The sequence below is a fragment of the Sebastes fasciatus genome, chromosome 24, assembly GCF_043250625.1.
Source record: "Sebastes fasciatus isolate fSebFas1 chromosome 24, fSebFas1.pri, whole genome shotgun sequence".
In the NCBI taxonomy this organism is placed as follows: Eukaryota; Metazoa; Chordata; class Actinopteri; order Perciformes; family Sebastidae; genus Sebastes; species Sebastes fasciatus.
This window is the reverse complement of record NC_133818.1, coordinates 5,275,295-5,298,194: the sequence shown is the minus strand read 5'-3', so window position 1 is coordinate 5,298,194 and position 22,900 is coordinate 5,275,295. Positions and strand designations below refer to the sequence as shown.

General features: G+C 40.9%; 2 protein-coding genes across 7 annotated transcripts in view; both read left to right on the top strand.

Annotated features, from left to right (window-relative positions):
* The window catches only part of LOC141763142 (nck-associated protein 5-like), a 134,341-nt gene extending 123,762 nt beyond the window's left edge, over positions 1-10,579 (top strand). For all 6 annotated transcript variants that reach the window (XM_074627513.1, XM_074627508.1, XM_074627509.1 and 3 more), the window contains 3 exons: positions 283-403; positions 487-662; positions 7,875-10,579. In XM_074627513.1, the coding sequence (XP_074483614.1) occupies positions 283-403; positions 487-662; positions 7,875-8,177 (600 nt within the window). In that variant the 3' untranslated portion in view covers positions 8,178-10,579. The remainder of the gene's footprint in view (positions 1-282; positions 404-486; positions 663-7,874) is intronic.
* A 1,502-nt stretch (positions 10,580-12,081) lies between these two features.
* LOC141763013 (ly6/PLAUR domain-containing protein 1-like) lies at positions 12,082-22,001 on the top strand. Its single transcript, XM_074627248.1, has 3 exons — positions 12,082-12,314; positions 16,014-16,148; positions 19,033-22,001. The coding sequence occupies exons 1-3, from the start codon at positions 12,266-12,268 to the stop codon at positions 19,266-19,268; spliced, it is 420 nt and encodes a 139-aa protein (XP_074483349.1). The 5' UTR covers positions 12,082-12,265; the 3' UTR covers positions 19,269-22,001.
* Positions 22,002-22,900: the final 899 nt, after the last annotated feature.

Here is a 22,900-nt window from a genome sequence, read left to right as displayed (position 1 = left end):
AAGATTGCAACGGCCAAAATGCCCGACTTAATGCTTCAAAACCGTAGTCCACAAACCAATGGGTGACGTCACAGTGACTACGTCCACTTCTTATAGAGTTATGTTCATAAAACGTTCAAAAAACATTGTTATTTTCCAACAATTGGCTGGAAAAAAGATTGCACAAAGCTGTTTTTATAGATTTATGTTGTTCGATTTGTTTGTTTTCCTTCTTTATTCTCCACAACACTGACAACATAACAGCGCTGCTCTGTATTTTGAAGTGCTTTTTTGTTTAAACAGGAAAGAGCTCTGCAAGTGTGCACGTACTCGGGGAGCAGCAGCGACACCGAGACCGAACCCGAGGGAACCGGAAGCTCGCCACAAAGGACCCTGATCAACAGATCCAAGAAGAGTGACTCAGGTCTGGTTGAAAGTTTCAGTCTATAAAGATTATTGAGAGTCTTTCCCCTTATTTTCTTTTATAACGAATCCCTCCGTCCACAGTGGACCAGAACGAGGAGACCCTGAAGAGAAGCAGCGTGGAGAAATCCCTGTCAATCATGGACTTCTACCAACACGACATGTACTCACATCTGGAGAAGGACAGCCGGAGGATTTCCCAGTACAACTTGTTGCACAAGGAGTCGTCCCTGGATGGAAAAGCAGGAGACAGACTCAGCGTGAGTATTAAAAAACAACTCATTGTTCACGGCTAATTGGTTTTTACTCATAAAAGATGCTTTACAGGCATGCTGCTGATTCCTATCAAGCGTTTTATCGGTCATTATAGCCTCTTGTGATATCCAGGAAGCTGCGCAGGCTGTGATATTTGACGACACTTAGTCAGATATTTAAAGTGCTGCTCAAGTTCTTGTTTACTCTAAGCAAGGGGGACATTTTTATGTAATATATTCAAGATAATGCGCTGTTGTTCTAGAATAAAATGTCCTCATTTCACGGAGCCCACTGGAGGCAGTTTAAAGTGCTAAAAAGCCAGACAGCTCCCAGGTGGAGATGTATGCAACTTTATACAGTATGAAGAGCATGTGTGGGGCGCTGAGAGAGTCAGAAAAAGTAGCAGCTGCCCTCAATGAAAGTCTTCCCAGGATGCAGGGACACTCGCTGTCACAGAGGGTTTGCATAATTCTTCTTTTCCCCCGCGGCGGAGGCATGAAGATGAATAAAATTGAATTTTCACCATTCCTGTATGTCACAGTCTTCGGCGGGAGGAGTTTTCAGATGGTCAGAGCGAGTCTCGTCGAGCTGCAATGTCAACTTTACCTTTGAAATACTTCCCGAGGCATGAACGCGTTTCGGTTTTTCTTCGCTGTAACCGTTGGAGTTGTTTGCAGATTTTCATAGAAAAAGCCGCCCTAATTGCTTTCGATCGCCTCGCCCTCTCGTGTCAGCGGGTATTTGCCTATTAGTATTTAACGCCGCTGAATGACAAATGAGGATCAGAGACCGTGAAATGGCCTCCAGCCTGCGTGGCCCGCCTCTATGGGACGGCTAAACTCTCCTTTTCTTACACCTCCAACACCCACTCTGACACAAAAATCCATACTCTGAAAAAAGGATTTGACTTAATACAAGTTCAAAAACAATCGTGTATGAGAGGGGAGAAATCAAATTATTCCGTGTGCTTTTTATTCTTCACCTTCTGGAGCGCAACATCGGGTTCAGATATATGGCTGTAAAACATTTACACCCATAAATTAGAATAATTATATAGAGGTGGAATATGCTTCAGCTTTCATTAGCACCATTATATATTCAAATATTGTTTTATAGGTCTGTAGCAAGGGCGCTGTCCTTCTGAGGCCAAACTCAATGTGCAGGTTTCACCATTACTTTTCATTATCTGCAAGGAAATGACAAATTTGTCTTGAGGTTTGGCAGCAGGGTGGTGCAGCGAGCGGTAAACAACACCGCCAAAGTGTCCTTGACTCTACCGTCTGACCTCCCCCTAAATAAAAAGAGAATTTGAATCAAGTATTTTACTTTTGTATGAGGCAGAGTCTCACTTTAACAAAGCAAAGATGAGCGCTCGCACTTGACCTGGAAGAGAGATATTTGATTCTGATCCGAGTCCCAGCGGAGAGGCAGCCGATCGAACAGGACGTTCAATGCGGGTTTTGTGCGACCGGGCTGCAAGCTGACGTGCAAGAGACAACACACAACCAACTCAAACCTGTGTCTCATTTAATTGGACGCACTAGGCTACATATCTGAGGGTAGTAGGGTAGTCAGTAGTGCTCACAGGGAGTGTATCATAGCTGAAAGGTCAAGAGTTCAACTCCCAAAACAACCTGGCATCATGTCCTGTCAAAACAACAAGCAGTGGTGGAAAGTAAAGCACTGACTGTACTTAAGAACACTCTGCTGGTTGAAAGTAGCTCCAACTTGACTAGAGTGACTAAAGTGTTGCTTATATGGTGATGCATCCACAAACGTCCACCTGGACTCAAGGATGAACTGATTAGATTTTGGTCAAAGGTCAGTGTGACTTAACAAAACACCTTTTTTGGCCATAACCAGGCGGCAAACTCCGGGTCTGAAAAGTGAAGCCAATGCTGAAGTGCCTTAAACGTGCATTCTCTCTAACAGCCAGCAGGGGGCGACTCCTCTGGTTGCAAAAAGAAGTCTGATTGTATAGAAGTCTATGAGAAAATGAGTCTACTTCTCTCTTGATTTATTACCTCAGTAAACATTGTAAACATGAGTTTATGGTCTCAATCGCTAGTTTCAAGTCTTCTTCAATACAGCATGATGTTCATTTAGTAAATTATGGTCCCATTTAGAGTCAAATAGACCATAAAGCAGGGGATGCTTTAGGGCGGGGCTACCTTGTGATTGAGAGGTCGCTACAACGGCGTTGTCCGGTCTGGGAGTTAAGTTAATTATACGATTTTTGGTCGCCTAAAAATGTCTTATTCAGCGTTCGGTTGTACTTAAAACAAGATGAAGACGGCCAAAATGCCGAACTCGAGGCTTCAAAACGGCAGTCCACAAACCAATGGGTGACGTCACGGTGACTACGTTCACTTCTTATATACAATCTATGGCCATAACTCAAGAATTCATATGTTAATTATGAAAATTTCAGGATAAAATGATGAGGTGATAACAACTTGACTGGTTGGTGGAGGCATACAACCATGAGGAGGTAATTCTAGTTATTTATGCATATATAATATATGACCAAAAGTATGTGGACAGCCCTTTAACCCACGTAACTAAACGTCTCTTCCACAATAATGATGAACCCCTAAACTGGACACTTGCTGTAGCTTTTTTTGCATAAAAAATTGAGTCCTCCTCTTCTTAAAAAGGAGATTATTTCAAACAATCTCCAAAGGAAACTAGCTTACTTTAAGAATGAGATACAAAAAGCAGAAAGAATATGGGAGGTGACCGCCGTAGAACCAAGACAAAATGAACTTGACTTTAGGAAAACTTCCCTTTGTCACCATTCGTAAGAAAACCAGACTTTGAGGACTCAATAAGTTGACATTCATTTTGACAGTAACCTTCCTCCTGTGCTGTGGAGCAGCCGTAATGATGGATGACTGCTGTTGAATCCGTTTACCCTACATTATTCTTTTGAAAAAGACAATCCGTCCGCGTGCCATCACCTCCTCACCCCTCCTTCGCTGCACGTCCCTACCTGCTCGCCCACTCTCCTTTTGTCGTGGCTTCGGCAGACTTGGGAGACGTTGTCATTGGCGTCAGTTTGGGGAAGTTTGGTGGCTGGTAGCGGGCCCGTGTCAGAGCCCGGTGATTTAAGCGCCTTTAATAACCTTTCACAAACACTCAGGAGAGTGATGTAAAGCTCAGCGGCTCCCATCAGAGCCCTCACAGCCCGCGCTGGCCTCCCATTCATCATCCTGACAGCACCTGACAGCCCTGCTAACGGCGGCCCCCGCCCCCTTCTCCTCGTATCCTCTCCTTCCTCCGAGTCTCTCTTTCTCCCACGCCTCTCTCCTCGTCTCCCTTTCACTTTTGCCTCTCTCTATTTCTGTCTCTCCCATACAACTCTCTTCTTCTCCGTTGACCTCTCGCTTTTGTTCTAAACATTTTCCTTGAATTCCCTTCTTGAACTAACCTTTCTCTTTCCTTTCCTGCTTACTCGCTCTTTTCTTTTTTCCCTGTTTCCATCCTTTGTCTGCATGAAGGAGAAAGAAACTGCTGCAGGAAAGTAACATCAGAACTTGAAGTTAGGGAGAGTCCTGGGGTTTATGTGACCCGGCTCCAAAAACCACTGTACAACAAATCAGCATGCACAGCATCTCCTCGAGTGCGGAACAGCTTGTTACCTCGAGCAATGATTACATGGCGAGGAGACGGGAACATTTCAGCTGACATGTAATTTGAACTGGATAACCAAAACTATATCAGTGTACAAATAAATATAAAACAGCAGCCGGCCCGGTACAGGAGTGAGACGGCGTATAGACCCATATACAACGCTTGCGATCAAATTATTCGCACAATGATGGCGGGAAAGACGACACATATTCTAAGAAAAACAACATATTTATTAGTAAATTCAGAATCTGACTTAGTCTACACGATATCATGGACACGATGTGCAGATTCAGATCTGATCGAGCAACAACAATCACTAGCAGCAATGAGTTTTCCTTCCTCCTTCCTCATATCTTGTTGACATTGCAATGGGGTGTGTTCCATTACTATCTTAAAAAAGCATGCCAAAATTGATCATGACTTTGTTTAGTAGACATATTTTTGATGGACAATCACCGTCAGCACTAAGATGACGAGACGAGACTAGAGGAGAGGGTGGAATTAAGTACAACCAAGCGACCTGTCAATCACAAGGTAGCCCCGCCCTAAAGCATCCCCTGCTTTATGGTCTATCTGACTCTAAATGGGACCATAATTTACTAAATGAACATCATGCTGTATTGAAGAAGACTTGAAACTAGCGATTGAGACCATAAACTCATGTTTACAATGTTTACTAAGGTAATAAATCAAGTGAGAAGTAGACTCATTTTCTCATAGACTTCTTGTTGCAACCAGAGGAGTCGCCCCCTGCTGGCTGTTAGAAAGAATGCAAGTTTAAGGCACTTCAGCATTGGCTTCACTTCTCAGATTTCAGAGTTATTTTAACCAAGACGTTGACTCATTCGTCATGTTACTTCCGTACTTAAGTTCAGCCACTTTCAAAGTTATTTTAACCTAAATCACGATCATTTTTCTAAACCTAAATAAGTCATTTTGTAACCAAGTTGTTTCCTATGAAGATGGAAGTTTATTTTGAAAAGACTGTATGCATTTAACGAGCAGAAATTGACACTTGTTGCTGGACAGTCGTAGGAAAAAGCACAACAAATTAGAAATAACTTTTCATAAGATGTCATACGAACCATTGCATGAGAATATGTTGACTAATGCATTGTGTTTCCTGGTGCTGCTTCTCAATAAAAGCCACCCGGTGTTGGAAGTTTTCAATGTGAAGCAGGACATTAATCTGTGAGGCTGATGTCCATTAGATAAACTTGGTGGTAGATTAGATGCATGCATCATTTCCTGTGAGTCCCCTGCACTCCACCACTACCAATAAAAACCACTAAATATAGAGAAGTAATCACTGAATGTAAATATAATGAATGGCAGAGAAAATGAGAAGATGTGTCTCGCTCAAGTCACAATAAAAGACAGTGAGCTTTTGTAGCGAGCAGGTCTGCTGAATCCCAGTTTAGACATCCCATTACTGACATGCGATGCAGAACCAATTGCTGATTTGGCCCTTCGTGTTTTCAAGTGGGAAGCTCTCTTGCTGAGACGTCTGCCTTTAGCCTTGGTTATGTGTGCAGCCATCATTTTGGCTGAACCCGCAGGTGGTACAGAGACCTGCACCGGCAAGGTTCGATCCGCTGGTAATTGTGTTCCTCCAAAATCCAATCCAATCAGCGATAAGACAGCCGCTCCTTTTCTTTGTTCTTGCTTCCTACCAAAACGAGATAAAAGGGGGGGAGAGTCGGGACCTGAAGACTGTTCTTCACTGTCACACCGCTCTGCTAATCACTGATCCTCATCACATCACACTCTGTTTCACTACCCGAGGATAGAAAACGTAAAAATAGTGTTATTATGAACAGCAGCAAAATCTGCATTCAACGCTTAATTTGGACTCAACCTCCGCACCTGCAAAAACCTACTCAACATTTTATATCCCGTCACCTTTGGGCACTTTTTCCTTTAACTTTTTCTTTTGATTCCATCTTTACAAATTTATTGTGATCGCGCCTGCTGAGGAAGGTCACATTTAGAGCACATTAGTGGGACTTGGTGGGATTTTCTGAAGGTTGATTCTGCATCAAAATACACCCTCACAGTCTGAGGTGATTAGGTGTGTTTTTTTTACGGGTTTGCTTTTGAGTTCAACCTGAGGAGAACGTGAATAATGCAAAACTAGCATTTTTCTTTTAGCCATTTATACAAATTTACATAAATCTCTCCTCATTTTCTACTTTGCTCGACTTCAAACAAAGATTTCCTCTGACAGAAGCCTCAATAAACCAGAATCCTGTGCACTTATTGGACATTTTGAGACACAATTTCCTCCCTCTTGCTCTTATTGTGCCGTACCAATAGTTCTCCTACTCGGCCCTCTGGGCTCCGAGTCCTGCTGGTTTCATTCCAGCCTCCCAATCACAGAATAGTTTACACCTGGGCTGGCAGGTGAATGCAATTAACTAGCTGGTAGGAGAGGAAACCAACAAGGCTTCAGGCCCTTGAGGAGCAGCACTGAGAACAACAATGAGAGTTGTTTGTGCTCTCTCCTCCTACACATGCTGCCTAACATATACAGCCAAATGCAAAAACTAGTGTCAGAAAACATTATGGAAAATACAGGAAGGTAGCAGATTAGGGAACAGTAGATTACAGCACATTTCTGGAATAAACCAAGCCAGACTAGACTGTATATTACTGATGCAGCCGTGTGTTTATGTGTGCAGTACTTCTGGGTTTAGGTCTAATGGGATGTAAACACCTCGCAGCTGAATTCTAAACGGTCCAGGTTCGGAGCGTCCCCAAAGGTTTCCTGGACCCTCCAGCTATTCCTCAAAAATACCTATGTAGATAACTGCTCTCCCAGGCTGCAAAAAGCAAAATGCAGCCACCCAGAGGAATGTGTTTACAGCCTCTGAGGAGGGATGTTGATGCTGATTGCTGCAGTAACTCGCTCCCTAAATAGCCTTTCGAGACATACAGTAGAAGACTCAAATAGTTGGCACATCATAAACAAGAACGGACTATTTTTAGCTTTATGAGTTTTTGTTTTCATCTGAAGACTCAGTGATCAGAGAGTCATGTGACAAATAATCTAAGTACCAAAGAAGCAGATGGTTGCACTTTTGTTGAGTCTAATCGCTGCTGAGTTGCCTAAAGGCGTGTGCCCTTGAAAGGCCGACGAGAAAACGATCCGGTCTGGTGATAAGACCGGCAATAATAACATTCTTCAACTCTAATACCTAATCATGAGCACATTCAGGATGAAACTGCTCCTGCTAATTGAAGCAGAAGTTGAAAGATAGCAGCATTTCCCCTGAGTAACATATTCCAAGCTAATCTACACAGCAGCTGTACAAGAAATAATACATCATATAATGTAGTTAATATAACGGAGAGAGTGGTGGGTGAGCCCAGATGCACACACATGCATGTCCGCCAACACCCGAGACATACATGGTCCTGGAGCGTGATAAGAATCTCAATATGCTGCAGATCTAGTCTGCAACGCTGCAGTCGAGATGAGTTACATGTCAGACTGGAGTTACACATGCATGAATTAGACTGGGAACTATTTACTGTGCATACATTCATTTGAACATGTTCTGTGCTCTGTATTCTCTCTGCAGAAGGAGATTCCCCTGGAGAAGACGCCCGTAAATGCCCAGCCGGGCTCTCTCGACTGCTCCTTCGAGTCCCTGAACAAGCTGAATCACAGCAGCTCCAGCAGCGGCAGCCTGTATCCGGACACAAGCTTAGGCAGCCGCAACGCCGACGCGGGGAAGAGCGGCGGGGAGGACTGCTGCAAGGCGGACGAGCCCTCCTCCTCCAGCTTCTCCAGCAAGCCCGGGGCAGATCCCGTGGGCTCCCTCAGCGACTCGCTGTACGACAGCTTCTCCTCCTGCACCAGTCAGGGCTCCAATGAGGTGTAGGGGCGGCGAGGGAGAAGACAGGGCTGTAGGCTAGAGTCTGGTTGACATCTTGGACGTGTCAAGTTCTAGGAAACTTTTTTGAAATCTCTTCTTCTGAGTGGATTCATCTCTGTTAAACCTAAGCATTCGTAGTTCTGGCTTTGGTCTAGACCCTCTTTAGATCTGGTCTTGAAGCTTCACCTAATGACTCTGAGTGACGCGGTCTTAACTACAGCCCTGTCCTCTCCACATACAACACGAAGCACTTAGCGGAGCCGGAGACACGAGGACGAAACCTCAACCCAAAACACCAAACCAGGACTTTTAATAGTTTGACTCTGGGTGTGGTGGACTGGACAGCAATACACGACGTTGTCTCATTGCAATTTTTTTCTCTCCCCATGCTGGGGAACTTCTTATCATTGCACTGTAACAAAGACTCAACACAGTCTCTCACAGTTCATGAAATAGTCATACAATTGAATCCATTTGATTCATCTACATAGACACAAACTCCCCCTGTTTTTTCGTGACGCTCAGCACGACTTTCAACAACGTATTTTAGTATTACGGAAAGTAGTACGGAAGTTACATGCTGATAAATCAACGTTGACTTCTGGTTTCACACGAGACACAAACACTGGTCTCCTGGGCGAAAGTCTGGTGTGTATTGACCCACCCATCCACCCTGACCTTCTCTTCACGCGGCGTGGATTACATACAAATTGATTTCATGCTGACCATCATGAACAAAAAGGGAAATCTGTGCCTATGTGCACGAATCAATACATTAAATCTCGCGACTATTTCACAAACTGCTGTGCGACTGTGGTGAAATACTGTACAAAGTTTGTAAGGAGTGTAAAGTGAACGATTATTCGAGCAGCGATAAGCGAGGCGTCTTCTTGGGGGCGACGCTGACAGGCAACAGTGGCGTTTTGATTGCATTCCTGTTTGCTAGGATTTAAACCTAAGGTGTCATTTTATGTTTTGCTGCTAAGTACGTTGCCTGTTGGAGTTGCCCAATCACAACCGATAATAACACAACTGGTTCATCTTTGTCTACTCATCTTTTTTAAGCAATATTTATTTTACAAATGACAACATTTCTGTTCATGTTAAATCATTTTAAAGGTAAAAACATAGACTGTATGTAAAGATCGACGACGTGACAGCTCCCTAAAAGTGAAGCCAAAACATCTGGATCGCCCCCTGGTGGCTGGCTGCGGTATTAGTCATAAGTCCCGCCCCCAAAGATGAGGTAGTTCTTATCACGCTGATGTTTGTTCAAGTGTTTAAGGGTTGTAATTAGTTATTTGATGCTATACATTACGGCAGCTCCCGTATCCGGGATATTTTGGCTTCACTTCTGTACAGTGGAGACGCGTCGTCCGTCTTTATACACCGTCTATGGGTAAATCCTGTTGCCAACTTGTCCTTGTGTGTTGTTTTGAGCAGCTATAGCTGCATGCAAAACAGAAAATTGTGCAAAATGTTCTTCATTTAGCTAATACTTTTAGCAGCAGGTTATCTAATGATGTCAACATGAATCAAAGCATATGAGAATACGATGATTTCTCAGTGTCTGACTGGTATACTAAAGCAAACGACCAACTTTTTTTTGGCTTGACGCACCCCAGTGTCATTGTTGGTAGCTCAGGGAACATACTGGACTAATGTAGATTGTAAGAATTAAACTGCAGCCATCAGGAAAACAAATAACACTCAGCTTCTTTTGTGTTCCTCAGAATCCAAACATGTAGCGTATAGCACCCGAACTCTCCAAACCTCAGTTTTCCTTTCATAGTTGTATATTATGTTGTAAATATATATAAAGAAAATGCTATAAGTTAATATCAGAATGGGCATTGCTGATTGATATATGCAAAGAGGTAAAAAAAAGAACAAAAAAAAAAGATGTAAATTGTTTGCCAATCATTCAACCAAGGTTTTTAAGTTGTATCTTTAGGGGTAAATCTTTATTTTGATCAATAAGAGCTAATACTAAACTATTTTATCACTTTATTTTAAAGACATATTTGAACTTTTAGGTGAAGTTATGCCAAATTTCTATTATCTGGAATTTGACCAGCTGGTGCTAATCAACAGAGCCGACTGTGTTTTCTATGAAACTGTTAATAATAATATTGTATGAAGAGAGTCTGAAGAGGACTTGTGTATTTTTCTAGATGTCCAGTATTTATACCCACATTTTGTACTGTCAGACTGTAGTGTGATTGTCATGCTTCACCTCTCTCCTTAAATGTTCCTTTGTAAAGAGAAATGGTTACCAGCAGTGTTACTTTGGTAATTATTATTAATGTTATTGTTATTATTGTGTGCAATTTTTGTCTGTTACACCAGACTTTAATGCTATATTTTATGTAACTATTTCCTAAATAAATATGAGATTTCCTATTTGAGCTGCTCGCTGTGTGTGTGTGTGTGTGTGAGTTTTTATACACACCAGGTGATTCATTCAACGCGGAAATAAAAAGGTTTGGAGGAAACCCGGAATCGCTGCTCCGAGACTGCGAAAGGATTTATAACCATTAGTCCCCTGATGGCTCATTATGTGCGTATAAATAAACACTATTAGTTTACGCACGCTCGGGTGATTTCTCTTTCTGCCTGCCTCTCCATACAGTAATGGGCTTAATATGTTGTATTGATCACACAGTGCAGTCAAAGCCAACAGCAGTAGAATCAGATTAGTGTGTAGAACAATAACGATGCTCATCTATTATGGAAAAGGAGCAGCTACAGAAGAGTAAATAAAATGTCATAAAAAGGTCACTAAAGTCAGAATTGCACCATTATATGAATTTATTGGACTCATGAAAAGGAAAATACAAATAAATACATAACAGAGCAACAAAAATGTGACATAAATAGTTAGAAATAAGTTATTATAGGCTCTAAGTCCCCAAAATACTTATGAAATATTCTTATTATACATAAAAACTGTTAATAAAAGGTAACAAAAATGCTATATTGTCACTTAAGATATTATAATGAATCATTTGCAAGTGAAAAATCACCATAAAACCAAACGTTTTTGTAGAATTAGGGTCATTTTAAAGGTCACTATTACGCACAGACACACTGAAGTCCTGCAGTACATTTTATAAGAAAAATCATATTTTAAATAGTTAATATGAATTGACTGAACTTTTCCATCACATAAAAATAATTAAAATATCATAAAACTATAAAAATGCCAAATATCTCCAAATTATTTTATAAGAAAAATCTAATATAATAGGATATTTTAAATAATCTCATGTTAATATGAATTGAATGAACTTTTCCATCACATAAAAATAATTAAAATGTCATAAAAAGGTCACAAAAGTCAGCATTGCACCATTATATAAATATATTTGGAGTCATGAAAAGGAAAATCCAAATAAATACATAACAGAGCAACAAAAATGTGACATAAATAGTTCCAAAATACTTGTTAAATATACATAAAAACTGTTGATAAAGTATAATAATATATATAATAATATATATAATATATAAGCAAAATATAATATAATAGGATATTTCAAATAGTCTCATGTTAATATGAATTGACTGGACTTTTCCATCACATAAATATAATTAAAATATCATAAAACTATAAAAATGCCAAATATCTCCAAATTATTTTATAAGAAAAATCTAATATAATAAGATATTTTAAATAGTCTCATGTTAATATGAATTGACTGAACTTTTCCATCACATAAAAATAATGAAAATATTTTAAAACTATAAAATGCATCCAAATATGCGCAAAAACCTACAGTGTCATCACCATCTCTCTGTCATCAGTGCATGAATAAAACCTGACTGAGATATGAAAAAATACCAACTGTGAGCCTCCATCACGTGGTGCACTTTATGATTTCTGCACTCTGGGTTTGTCTCCAGTCCAGTTGCAGAGTGGAGAGTAGAGGAGACTCTCCAACACTTTACAGGAGCTTCTTTTTTTTTGTGCTGAGAGTCTCACCTCATCCAGCCAGCCAGCCAGCCTGAGGAGAGGATGATGAGCGGATCTGTGTCTGGGCTTCCTCTTCATTTGGTCTGATGTTTCCCCTCCGAGCGTCTTTTTGCAGAGAATGCTACTTCTCGTTTTTGCGACTTTATGTGGAGTCCTTCTCGACGCAGGTAGGTCTGCAGCCACGTTTCGGTCTGGAGCACATGTGTTCTGCAAAAACAAGTCCTTATATTGCAATACGTGCAAAAGATATACTTCTTTTCTATCTAAATTCGTGCAACAACAGAAGGTAAACGTCAATATTTACACGTATTGCATCCATGCATTATATTTGAAACCATTTATTTTCGCATTATACTGTTCCTAAATGCCTATATTTTGATGCCATTACATTTAGAGCACATGTGTTCAGCAAAAACAAGTCCTTATGTTGCAATATGTGCAAAAGATAAACTTATTTTCTATCTAAATTCGTGCGCAACAGAAGGTAAACGCCAATATTTACATGCATTGCATCCATGCATTATATTTTAAACCATTTATTTTTTGCATTATACTGTTCCTAAATGCCTATATTTTGATGCCATTACATCACTTAGTCCTTATGTTGCAATATGTGCAAAATATATATTTATTTTCTATCTAAATTCGTGCAACAACAGAAGGTAAACGCCAATATTTACATGCATTGCATCCATGCATGATATTTAAAACCATTTATTTTTTGCATTATACTGTTCCTAAATGCCTATATTTTGATGCCATTACATTTAGAAAACAGAACTGTTGCCTTTTGGTAACTCATTTCCTCTGCGTAATTGTAAAGTCTGTGCGTAAAATCGGACATCCAGATCTGCATACAATGCAAACATGTACTGTCTGACTGTGAATACTTCTGTGGAAACTTAAAGAACACAAATAATGTGCATTAATTAACAATCATGTTGTGTTTTTGATGCTGGTTGAGGGAGCAGCTTGGAGCTGCAACTCCTCTGGGTTGTTTTGGCACAGAATGGAAACCCAGATTCAATCCAATAACACATTTAAACTTCTGATTATTGAGCTGTTTGTTGCTATTTCCCTGGTTGATGCATTTGCTAGCTTTGCTTTGCTGGCAAAGAATGTGAGGATGCTGCCTTTTGGGGCCATTTTGCTCTTTTTGTAGGAGCTGGAGCTCATATTTATGATTTTACTTTTACATTATTTTACCAGGAAGTCCCATTTAGATAAAAAAGGAGACCTGAGGGATTAAGCTGCAGTTATTTTGTTGTGCATTGAGTGATTATAGTTAATATGATTGTGATGAGAAGATACTGAATGCTTTCTTTTAGATCATCCTCTTGTTTTCTGTTGTGGTAACAAAAAGAAAACAGATTTAAAGCAATCTTGTGATGAAGCTGATAAGCCGTGCTCATGCTGCTGGATCCTGCCCTCCAATATGACACATATCCCCAAAAAATAAGTCCTTGTTTTCACACAATCTCCCCCCAGGTGATGGATGGAGCTTTCAGGCGTGTGCTTGGTTTAAAGTAATTAGGCTGGCGTTGTGATGTTATATGTGGACCTTTATCAGATGGCGCTGTCGGAGTTGAGATTAATGTTTGGTGCCATTTCAATAATTACACTACTAATATATGTCAGTGGGGACGGATAGTCTGCGTGGGATATTTAGGAGAGAAAGGGCAGGAGTGTTTGCTGGATTTTTTGATTGAATGCCTCCGCATGATGCTGATATCTTTTAGAAATACTAATTGAACTTGGCAGGCAACAATCCAGCACCAATTAACACTGACTGATGCAATTAATTGCAATAAAGAACTTTTCATTACCAGTTTGGTTCAATAAAATGGACAGACATCATCATTACCTATGATGCAATGGGGAAAAATGCCATGCATATTGCATATCTGCAAAAAAGATGATCCTAAGACTATAATATGACTTGATTTCTGCAAATGTTTCTGCAGGATTAACTCAGATTAATGAGGAGTTTCCAGGCAGCTTTAAAAGCATCAGATGAAAACACTGTATATTATCTTTACGAGACGGCGCGGCGGCAGTCACACACTCACATTTTTACCACCTTAGGGGATGGCAATCTCTCCACCGGCAGCATCAGCCTCTCCATACTGCCGGTTTGTATTGTAAAAGCAGCTTTATCACCTATAAAAACCCACCGGGTTAAAAGGGAAGTTAAAAGAACCACTCTGTGCTTTGCTGATGTTCTTCCTTTACAGCCTTTTCTCACTTCAACGTGTGAATCTCTGTTGACACTCATGAGACGGCCAATAAAAGCACCGTAGATTAGCTCGTGTGCTTTGTAAAGTCACTAAACCTTGGCGTTGCCCTTCTGCTGGTGGGCGTACTGTCACAACGCTGTGCTGAAGATAGAGAAGATGACATTGCACTCTAGTGGAGTGCCATTAGTCTTGTTTGGAGGTTTAACACCATCAAAGCTAAATCTATAAAAGCCTCTAAGAAAACATCAAGAAGAAGGAATATAGCCTGCATGAGAGCGTATTGAGGATGGATGTCAATAATGCACTCAAATATAATGGTGACATTGAACTAGTGCAGAGGAAAACAAGTAATGGATGACTATATATTCAGTTCAAGTCCCAAGTTCTCCACAACAGATAGAATTATATCTTTGAACATAATTCTTCACCCTCATCTCAAAGGAATAGTTCCACATTGTTGAGAAATACTTTATTCACTTTCTTGCCAAACTGAGATGAGAAGCTCAGTCCTGAATTACGAGGAGTTGTCTCGAATCCCAAAGCCTTTTCTGTTGTCACGAATATTAAACTAAACCTATTTTGATTAGTTACAGCACAGCCTAAAATACAAACGTTAAATAGTGATCGCTGTGAAACATTATGATGTTGTCCGTAACATACATGAATAATGGCTGTTGTAGTTTTTTTGTTTAGCCGTGTAGAGTCAGGCCACAAAGTGATAAACAGCTACGAATAGCAGTGACGCATAGCAGTGATGCATAGCAGTGATGCATAGCAGTGATGCATAGCAGTGATGCATAGCAGTGATGCATAGCAGTGATGTCGCAGGACGTGGTGACCATTCAGCCGAAAATCCAAAACGTTACTGCAGATACTGGGAGAAGTGGGGAGTGGCTAGAAGATTGTTAGGGCGAGGCATTGACCTTGAATGGTTAAGGTTAGGATAGGTCGTCGGGCAGCGAGTCTCGCGAGAGTTTTTTCAGATCTCAGATCAGATTTCACCATTTGCGGATGGGGATGTGGGGAGGGAAAATACCCATGGATCATTGCTGCCTTACGAGAGCCAAACAAAACGTTTTGCAAAGTCTGCTATCTGTCTATTACTATTACTAGGCTACTGTTCGTTGACTCTGAATGTAATGTACTGGAAGCCACGCCCACCGTGACCACGTGACCACGCCCTTCCCCCAACTGTCCCCAATTTCACTCATTCTCATCTGGTCACCCTACTCTTGTGTGTGCCATAAACCAGCAGCCGGTTTACTTAGCTTAGCGCTCTACTGTTGCAACAACTGGCTCTAGAGAGAGGGCCATTCGCGTCGGCCACCGTAGCTCTCCAACACACTTGGCACTGGTAATATGCAACCTCACCGCCAGATCCTACAAACTGTTCCTTTAAACAAGCTTTGCACATAAACAAACATTTGTGCAACTTTCCAAAATTCAGCAAAATTGTATTCTGCGTTTGACAAAGATGTCGGTTAAACCAAATTATTATGTCATGAAGGAGGGATGGATTATTTATCTACGTGTTCATCCAAAGAAAAAACATTCTTTCGGGCTCCATAATGTCTGCGATGCCACTAATGCTTGAGTATTCTGCCCTCTTGTTCCTGCTGCATGGTGCAGGAGATGCCCTTCAGATCCAGTGCTACCAGTGTGAGGAGATGAAGCAAAACGACTGCTCCACGCCGGAGTACATCGTCAACTGCACCGTCAACGTACAGGACATGTGCCAGAAGGAGGTGCTGGTCAAACCCGATGGTAAGGGACTGTTTGAATCTGTATGCTTGGTGCTGATAGAGGTTTGGGTATTTCCAGGACAGAGTCGGCTCAGATTGATAGTTGAGGGTGTGAATGTGCAGGCTGGGTCAGCCTAAAGTACCCAAATTTGAGAGGAAGAGTTGCTATTCATCTGCAGAAGAAAGGTGACCGTCTGGAAAGCGGAGACGGAGCTGAAAGCAGCACTCAGAAGCTACGCGACCTCTGAGGATTACATTTTATTTCTTTGCCATTCAGAGTCTAGGCAACATTATTAAGTCGCTAAGCGCTCGCAATTTTGTTGATGTGCAACAGGGAAGGCAAACATAAATTGTGATGTCTCAAACTGAGACGTAAACAAGGTTGTCTGGAAACCAGCAGGTCAAAAAAATATCATTATAAAGAGATTTTTTGCTTTAATGTGACATTTACGTTAAGCCATGCAAGCAGAGCCTATAAACAGCAGCTGCACTTGTTGGCATTTTAACAGGAAATACTCCTCACCAGTGATCCAACTATTCCTTTTTCCTCCCTTTAAATCCTCATGTTTCTGACATCAGAAGAGTCTGAGTAGGTCACAACATATCTCCGCTGGTTTTCACCATAATAGATATTGTTATCTGTTGCTTTGTTTCTTTGCTCAGCTTCAAAGATGGAGCGAGTTGCACTGATTGATGTTATAGAAGGCACAATGTTGCAGACAGTGTAACACATCAGTTACGCCATGACGCATGATACACCTACTCACAGATATGTAAGGCCCTCCATTGTTTTTATTTTCACTTTTTATCCGAGACATCTCTGTGTTGTTGCTGTCGCTCTAAAAACCCCCGGCAAACGCTATCTCACCGGACCACTTTATTCGGCTCATTCGTCAAAGAGGAGAGACCTTCCTTCAGCTGCCACCGACACAGCATTAGATTAGTTTTGCACTGTTATAGAAAATAAAATGGTTCAGCCCGTGGGCCGCCGACTGTTTGGGGAATTTGGAGGATGGTGTCCTTTTTTAGTCTTTCCAAAAACCAGAAACACGAGAGAAAAAGTATTCTGACTGCATTGTGTTTAAGATGCAATCATTTGCATGTTTGGATATCAATTACAAATCCATCTGCTACTTCAGCACCACGGACAGCGCCATGGGTTTATTAATACACAGCACAGTCAGGCTGCGTTCACACCAAATCAGGCGTTGCGGCAAAAGGTGCAGGGTTGTGTGGTGGTGTCACATGGGTGTATTAAGAGAACTGGATACAGGGTTGGAGGCGGGGCCCCGTTCATTTCTATGAAAGTTGCTCATTGGCGCATGAAGCCAAAATGAGTCCGTCTGGAAAAGAACCTGGATCTTTCGGCGATCTTCCGCGTCCATTGGGTCGATGGAGCAGGCGCAGTAGCGTCCGCTCGGTCACGGGGTCACAGCCGTCACGCTGTCGTCACAGCTTGCTAACGCCGCCTCCCAGCCCTCACTCCAGCCCTCGGTCTGAACGGAGGAAGGGAAATAACTCTGGATTCAGCTAGTAGTGCATTTTACAACTTTTAGGTCCTAATGATTGAATGATCCGCTGAGTTACAGACGTCTCTTTCCCAATGTAAGTCTATGGGAAAAAGTATTTTTGGGCCCAATGGCATCACGTGATGGACACGGACGTTGCAGTACCGCCATTTGGCCACTACGAAAATTGGGATCAACGACCGGCGCTCTTCTTGGGTGCTTGTAGTATCACTTAAATGGCCCATTTGCTCATTTGATTGACCCATTTGATCGCTGTTTAAGTGATTGGCCAGCGCAATGTGACGTCTGGTTGCATTTCTGCAAAACTTCATGCAGACTTTTGTCATGTTTTATTGTTTATCTGTTATAATCGCGATTAAATATTTAATATTTTATATTCTATAATATTTATATTCGATTGACAGCCCTAATTTTAACTTACTGATATTTCAGAGCGTTGTCGAGGCCATAGATTCTAACTTGCACAAACCTCAGTCAGATAAAGGATCAATGAGTCAGGTAGACTAGACTAACATATTCTGCCACTACACCGTCTCTGCTACGAGAGGATGGAGATGGGCATCCCTTCTTAAATCGCCTTCTGCTCATAGTTAAAAGTTAAAAGTGAAAGCAGCTGGAGGTCAAGTAGGCTTTCCTGTTTGGTAACTACTTTACATGTGTGTTGTGAAGGATATCAGACAGGTGGTGTTCACGGTTAGACTCACTATCTCGTAATTGGAAATTTGCAGGTCCGATGGCTGCAACAGTAGCTTACTGTGATGTCCTTGAGTGAGGCATTGAACCTGCAACGCTACAGATGTTGATCGTATGCTTTACCTTGTGAGACGCAGTAGCTGTGGTGTATGACAAACAGGAAAAATGCTCTATAATTTCTCCTCCTCCATCTCCTCCACATTCTGCCTGATTGAATGCATCTGAATTTGATTTAATCAAAATGTATCTTGTCCCGTACGGGGAAATTTAATTTGCAGAGATAAATAACATAATAAGAAATGATAAACCACCATAGCTGCTGTAACATGTCATAGAAACACATAACAAATAAGGCCAATATACCAGATGGAGAAACAGCTCTTGAGAAGGGAGTCGGCGGCTCTGGAGTGCAATAAAAAGTTACAGAATATGAGTTTTCCTTCTTCATACAAGCATACAGATTGTTGTAACATATACCACGCTGACAAACATCAGTTAATAAGAGCAGACAGGAAGTCAATAGCTCCATCGCCCTGTAGTGCAATAAAATGCTGCAGCATTGCAAAACACACCGCTCTTATATGTTACAATCTAATTACAGCAGGGGGGGAAATTAATCATTTTCAGTTTCAACATCAACTGTACTTTCTCTGTCTGGACACTTAAAATGTCTGTTTGTTGCAGGAATACATTATCGTAAGTCCTGCGCGTCCTCCGGGGCTTGCCTCATCGCCTCCTCCGGCTACCAGCAGTTCTGCACCGGCAGGGTAAACTCAGTCTGCATCTCCTGCTGCAACACGCCGCTCTGCAACGGGCCCAGGAGGAAGCGCCCCGTCAACTCGGCGGCAACGTCCAACCGGCCGCTCCTCCTCTTCTTGACCTTCTTCCTGCCGCTGCTGACGCTCCTCCCTGTGACGTAGACTGAGGATGTCATCACGTCTCCGATGTACAGTTTGTTTTCTTTAGTCTAAAACCACAGAAAAGAAGAGAAACCTCACTTTGTTGCTTTTGTTTTGGGTTCATTTAATTTCACACTAACTAAATTTAGAGCTTTTAATCTTGGCATGTCGTATTGCAAAGTTTAGAGGGAAATCAAACCAGGTTGTCCTGGCAACGTCAGCTAAACAGGATAAACCTATTTTCACTTTTTGCTGTAATTAACCTTCTACTGTATGGTGACCTTTTGGCTACATGAAAAAATAGCTGCGTATAAACTTTGCCAGGCCTCCATTAAAGGACAGGGTTGACATTCTGGGAAATATGCTTAATCACTTTCTGGTGGAGAGTTTGATGAGAACTGCTCATCGCTCGTTGACTTCAGGGAAGTGAAGAAGAGTTGTAACGTTGTAAAGGCCCGCTGCGGACGACATGCTGGACAGTCTGCAGAGTCCTGAAGCCCCGCCCCTGCTGCTGCAGAGCATAGTTCGCTTGTTTATTCAAAGTTTATTCATATTGAACTGTGTCCAAATTGCATCAAATTTCTCAAAGCACTCCATGGGGTTGCCAGCAATACATCCGTCAAGTGTGAAGTCCATCCAATGAGCGGTTCTCGAGATAAGCAAAGGACACACGGAAAGACAGAGGAGATTCTTTGCTTTATTGTTAGCGTAGCTTAGCACAATGACTGAAAACAGGGGGAAACAGCTAGCCTGGCTCTGTCAGTTGCCTGGCAACCAGTGAAGACTCAGGAAGTTACTGGTCCTGGCCAAAAAAATATCATATTTTAACCCCCATAAAATGGCAAATTATTATATTTTTAAACTCCAGTTTTTGCATGGATTAAACAAATGAGATATAATATGTTATTTAGAGAGCTGGGAGGTGGAGTTTGTTATCCTCAGACATACGTAACCATGGTAGCTGTTTCCATCTTTGTGCTAATAAGCAAAGCTAACTGTATTATTAACATGAAATCAATATTTAATTTTTAAACATCATGGTTATCGTTAATATCGTTATATCACGACACCCCTATAATTAACACTTTATATTGTAATAATACAAAAATTGTAAAAACATCAATTTGCCGTTTTACAGGCGGTTGAGTGCTGGGCTATTTCTTGGCTGGATGCAGTTGCCTAGCAACCAGTGATGACTACACTGGTCCTGACCAAAAAATATCATATTTATAACCTCCATAAATGTTGAATTATCAGTGAATTATAATTTGTAAATGTCACTTTTTGCATGGATTAAACAAATGAGATATGTAACGTGTTGTTATCCTCAGACACAACCAGGCTGTTTCCATCTTTGTGCTAATAAGCTAAGCTAACTGGCTGCTCGCTGTATAGCCTTATACTTAATGGACAGATGTGGGAGCAGAAGCAGTGTATTTCCCAAAATGTCTACAGCATACAATGATAATTTACGTACATTTTCATTGTCAGAGATTCACCTTGGAGCTGTGATACACTAAATGAACAGATTTGGACACCACACTGGCTTCATATCCACTCAGCGTGGAGATAAACTGTTAATCTGATCGATATAACACCATAACCACGGAGAGTGACACTGGAAAACTGGAGAAGTGGAAGCACATCAAGCTTTCTGAATCATTTTCTGCCATGAAGGACCATCCAGTCTGCAGTTCAGGCATCTCTCAGTGTCCTTTACTTGTTTGTGAAGTGGAGCGTTTTGTGAGGAAGCGGTTATTTTCTGGTTATTACATGCTGTAACAGGTGCTGGTAGAAGTTATTGTGGAAAATTATATCTCTAAGCTTTTAGTTTGTGGGCTTTTGTTGAGTTATGGTTTGAAACGGCGCTGTTGGTTTTCTTTTAATGCTGTTGTTGCTCACAAAACACAGATTTTGACAGAACTGACATTACAAACCCAAAATATACTTATACTGTACGTCATGATGAAGCGTTCTGAGGTCTCTTGCAGCTTAATAATTATCATATATATGCATATTTCCCACTGCCGTACAGTATTGATTGACATTTACTTGGAATATGAAAGATGCTGAAATGGATTTGGAAAGACTATTTGCGTTATTGCTCATTAATCCTCGCTCTAAAAGTCGATTCTGTCGAACAAGAAGCTGATTAAATGTATTAATTAGACATTAATATCCCACCTGGTACAATGATTTATATGACATAGACATAGTGCAATATAAGAACAAGCTATAAGCACAAATACATTCTCACTAGAGAGATGCTTCAGGGTGATTTCAGACATATTTAAGTTAATATTCCTTTAAAAGAATTAAACATTTGCCCAAATCATAGCTAATATTGCATGCAGCCAAAGCTGTAGACCAAATACTGTATTTCCAGAATAAATCTGGCTTACTGTATGATGTTATTTTCATGTCCAGATGGACTCATAAAGTTTTATTTGACTGTTTAATTTGATTGTTTTGTTCAATGTGTATAGTATTATATTTATATGTAGTGAATGTGCTGTAGAAGACAACAACGCAGGCATTCTCTATCTGTATTTTAATGACGGTATTAATGATATAGAGCCGAGCAAAAGCAGAGCAAGAATGTTGTATATTAATAAATATTATATTTCAGAGCATTATTTAACTGTTCTGGACACAAAAATAAGAGATGCGATAAATGTTCATGGCAGTTTTCTGACTGGTCTTCTGTGAAGAGTAACTCTGTATTCTGCTGATGTGTGATGTAAATAAATGTTGCAGAAAAACTGACTACATGGCGTGTTTTCAGTCAGTAGACGAGCTCTATTCATCATCAGTTTCACTGTAATTTAGTGGTAATGTCTAACGTGGTTCCAGGAAAGAATAATGTAATTTAGAGCTGATTATTGTTATATAATATCAAATTTTTGCATCATGTTTTGCTGACTTGAAAAGACTCTCCAGGTTATGATAGCAAATAATTGGAAATAATTAATTGGAAGTATCCCAATTAACTCCATCTCCATTTACCCTAAACAGTCATTAGTGTCAATTTAGATCCTTTAAAGAAACCAACCTACATATTAGTTTATTCTAAGGAAATTATAGGGGACTATAGGAGCTTTGAAGTTTACAAAATAGTCCCAAGAACGGGGCGTCCCTGTTGATTAAGTGCAATATTGCAATATTAACACATTTTCCTTCATGATAAAACCAAAAATCAACATTTCCATCAGTGTCGACAGACAACTAGACAAATGATTTGACTTAGCAAAAGGAAGAAGTTGTAGCATTTTCCGATTAGACTGTTGTCAGGCCATTAAATATGCATTATTAGCCCCATAGATATGGATCAGAAGGGACCTACTAGACCCATTAGAAGGTTTTATCATCTATGTACATAGTAGATCACCGAATGAAGGTATAAAAGTGTTTTTTTATGGTCTAAACCTAAAGAAGCCTTTATGTTTGTGCTCAAAACGTGATGTTTCATTCAGTTTTACATGTTAGAACGTGTTGCATTTAAGTTTCACTTTCACTTTTACAACGTAGTAGGTGTAGCAGGCCCCTAATGACCCACATCTATGGTGCTTATAGCGACTGATAACGCCTATTTAATGGCCTGATAACAGTCTAATCTGTCCTCCAGCTCGACATTAGAATTCACCTCAGATATA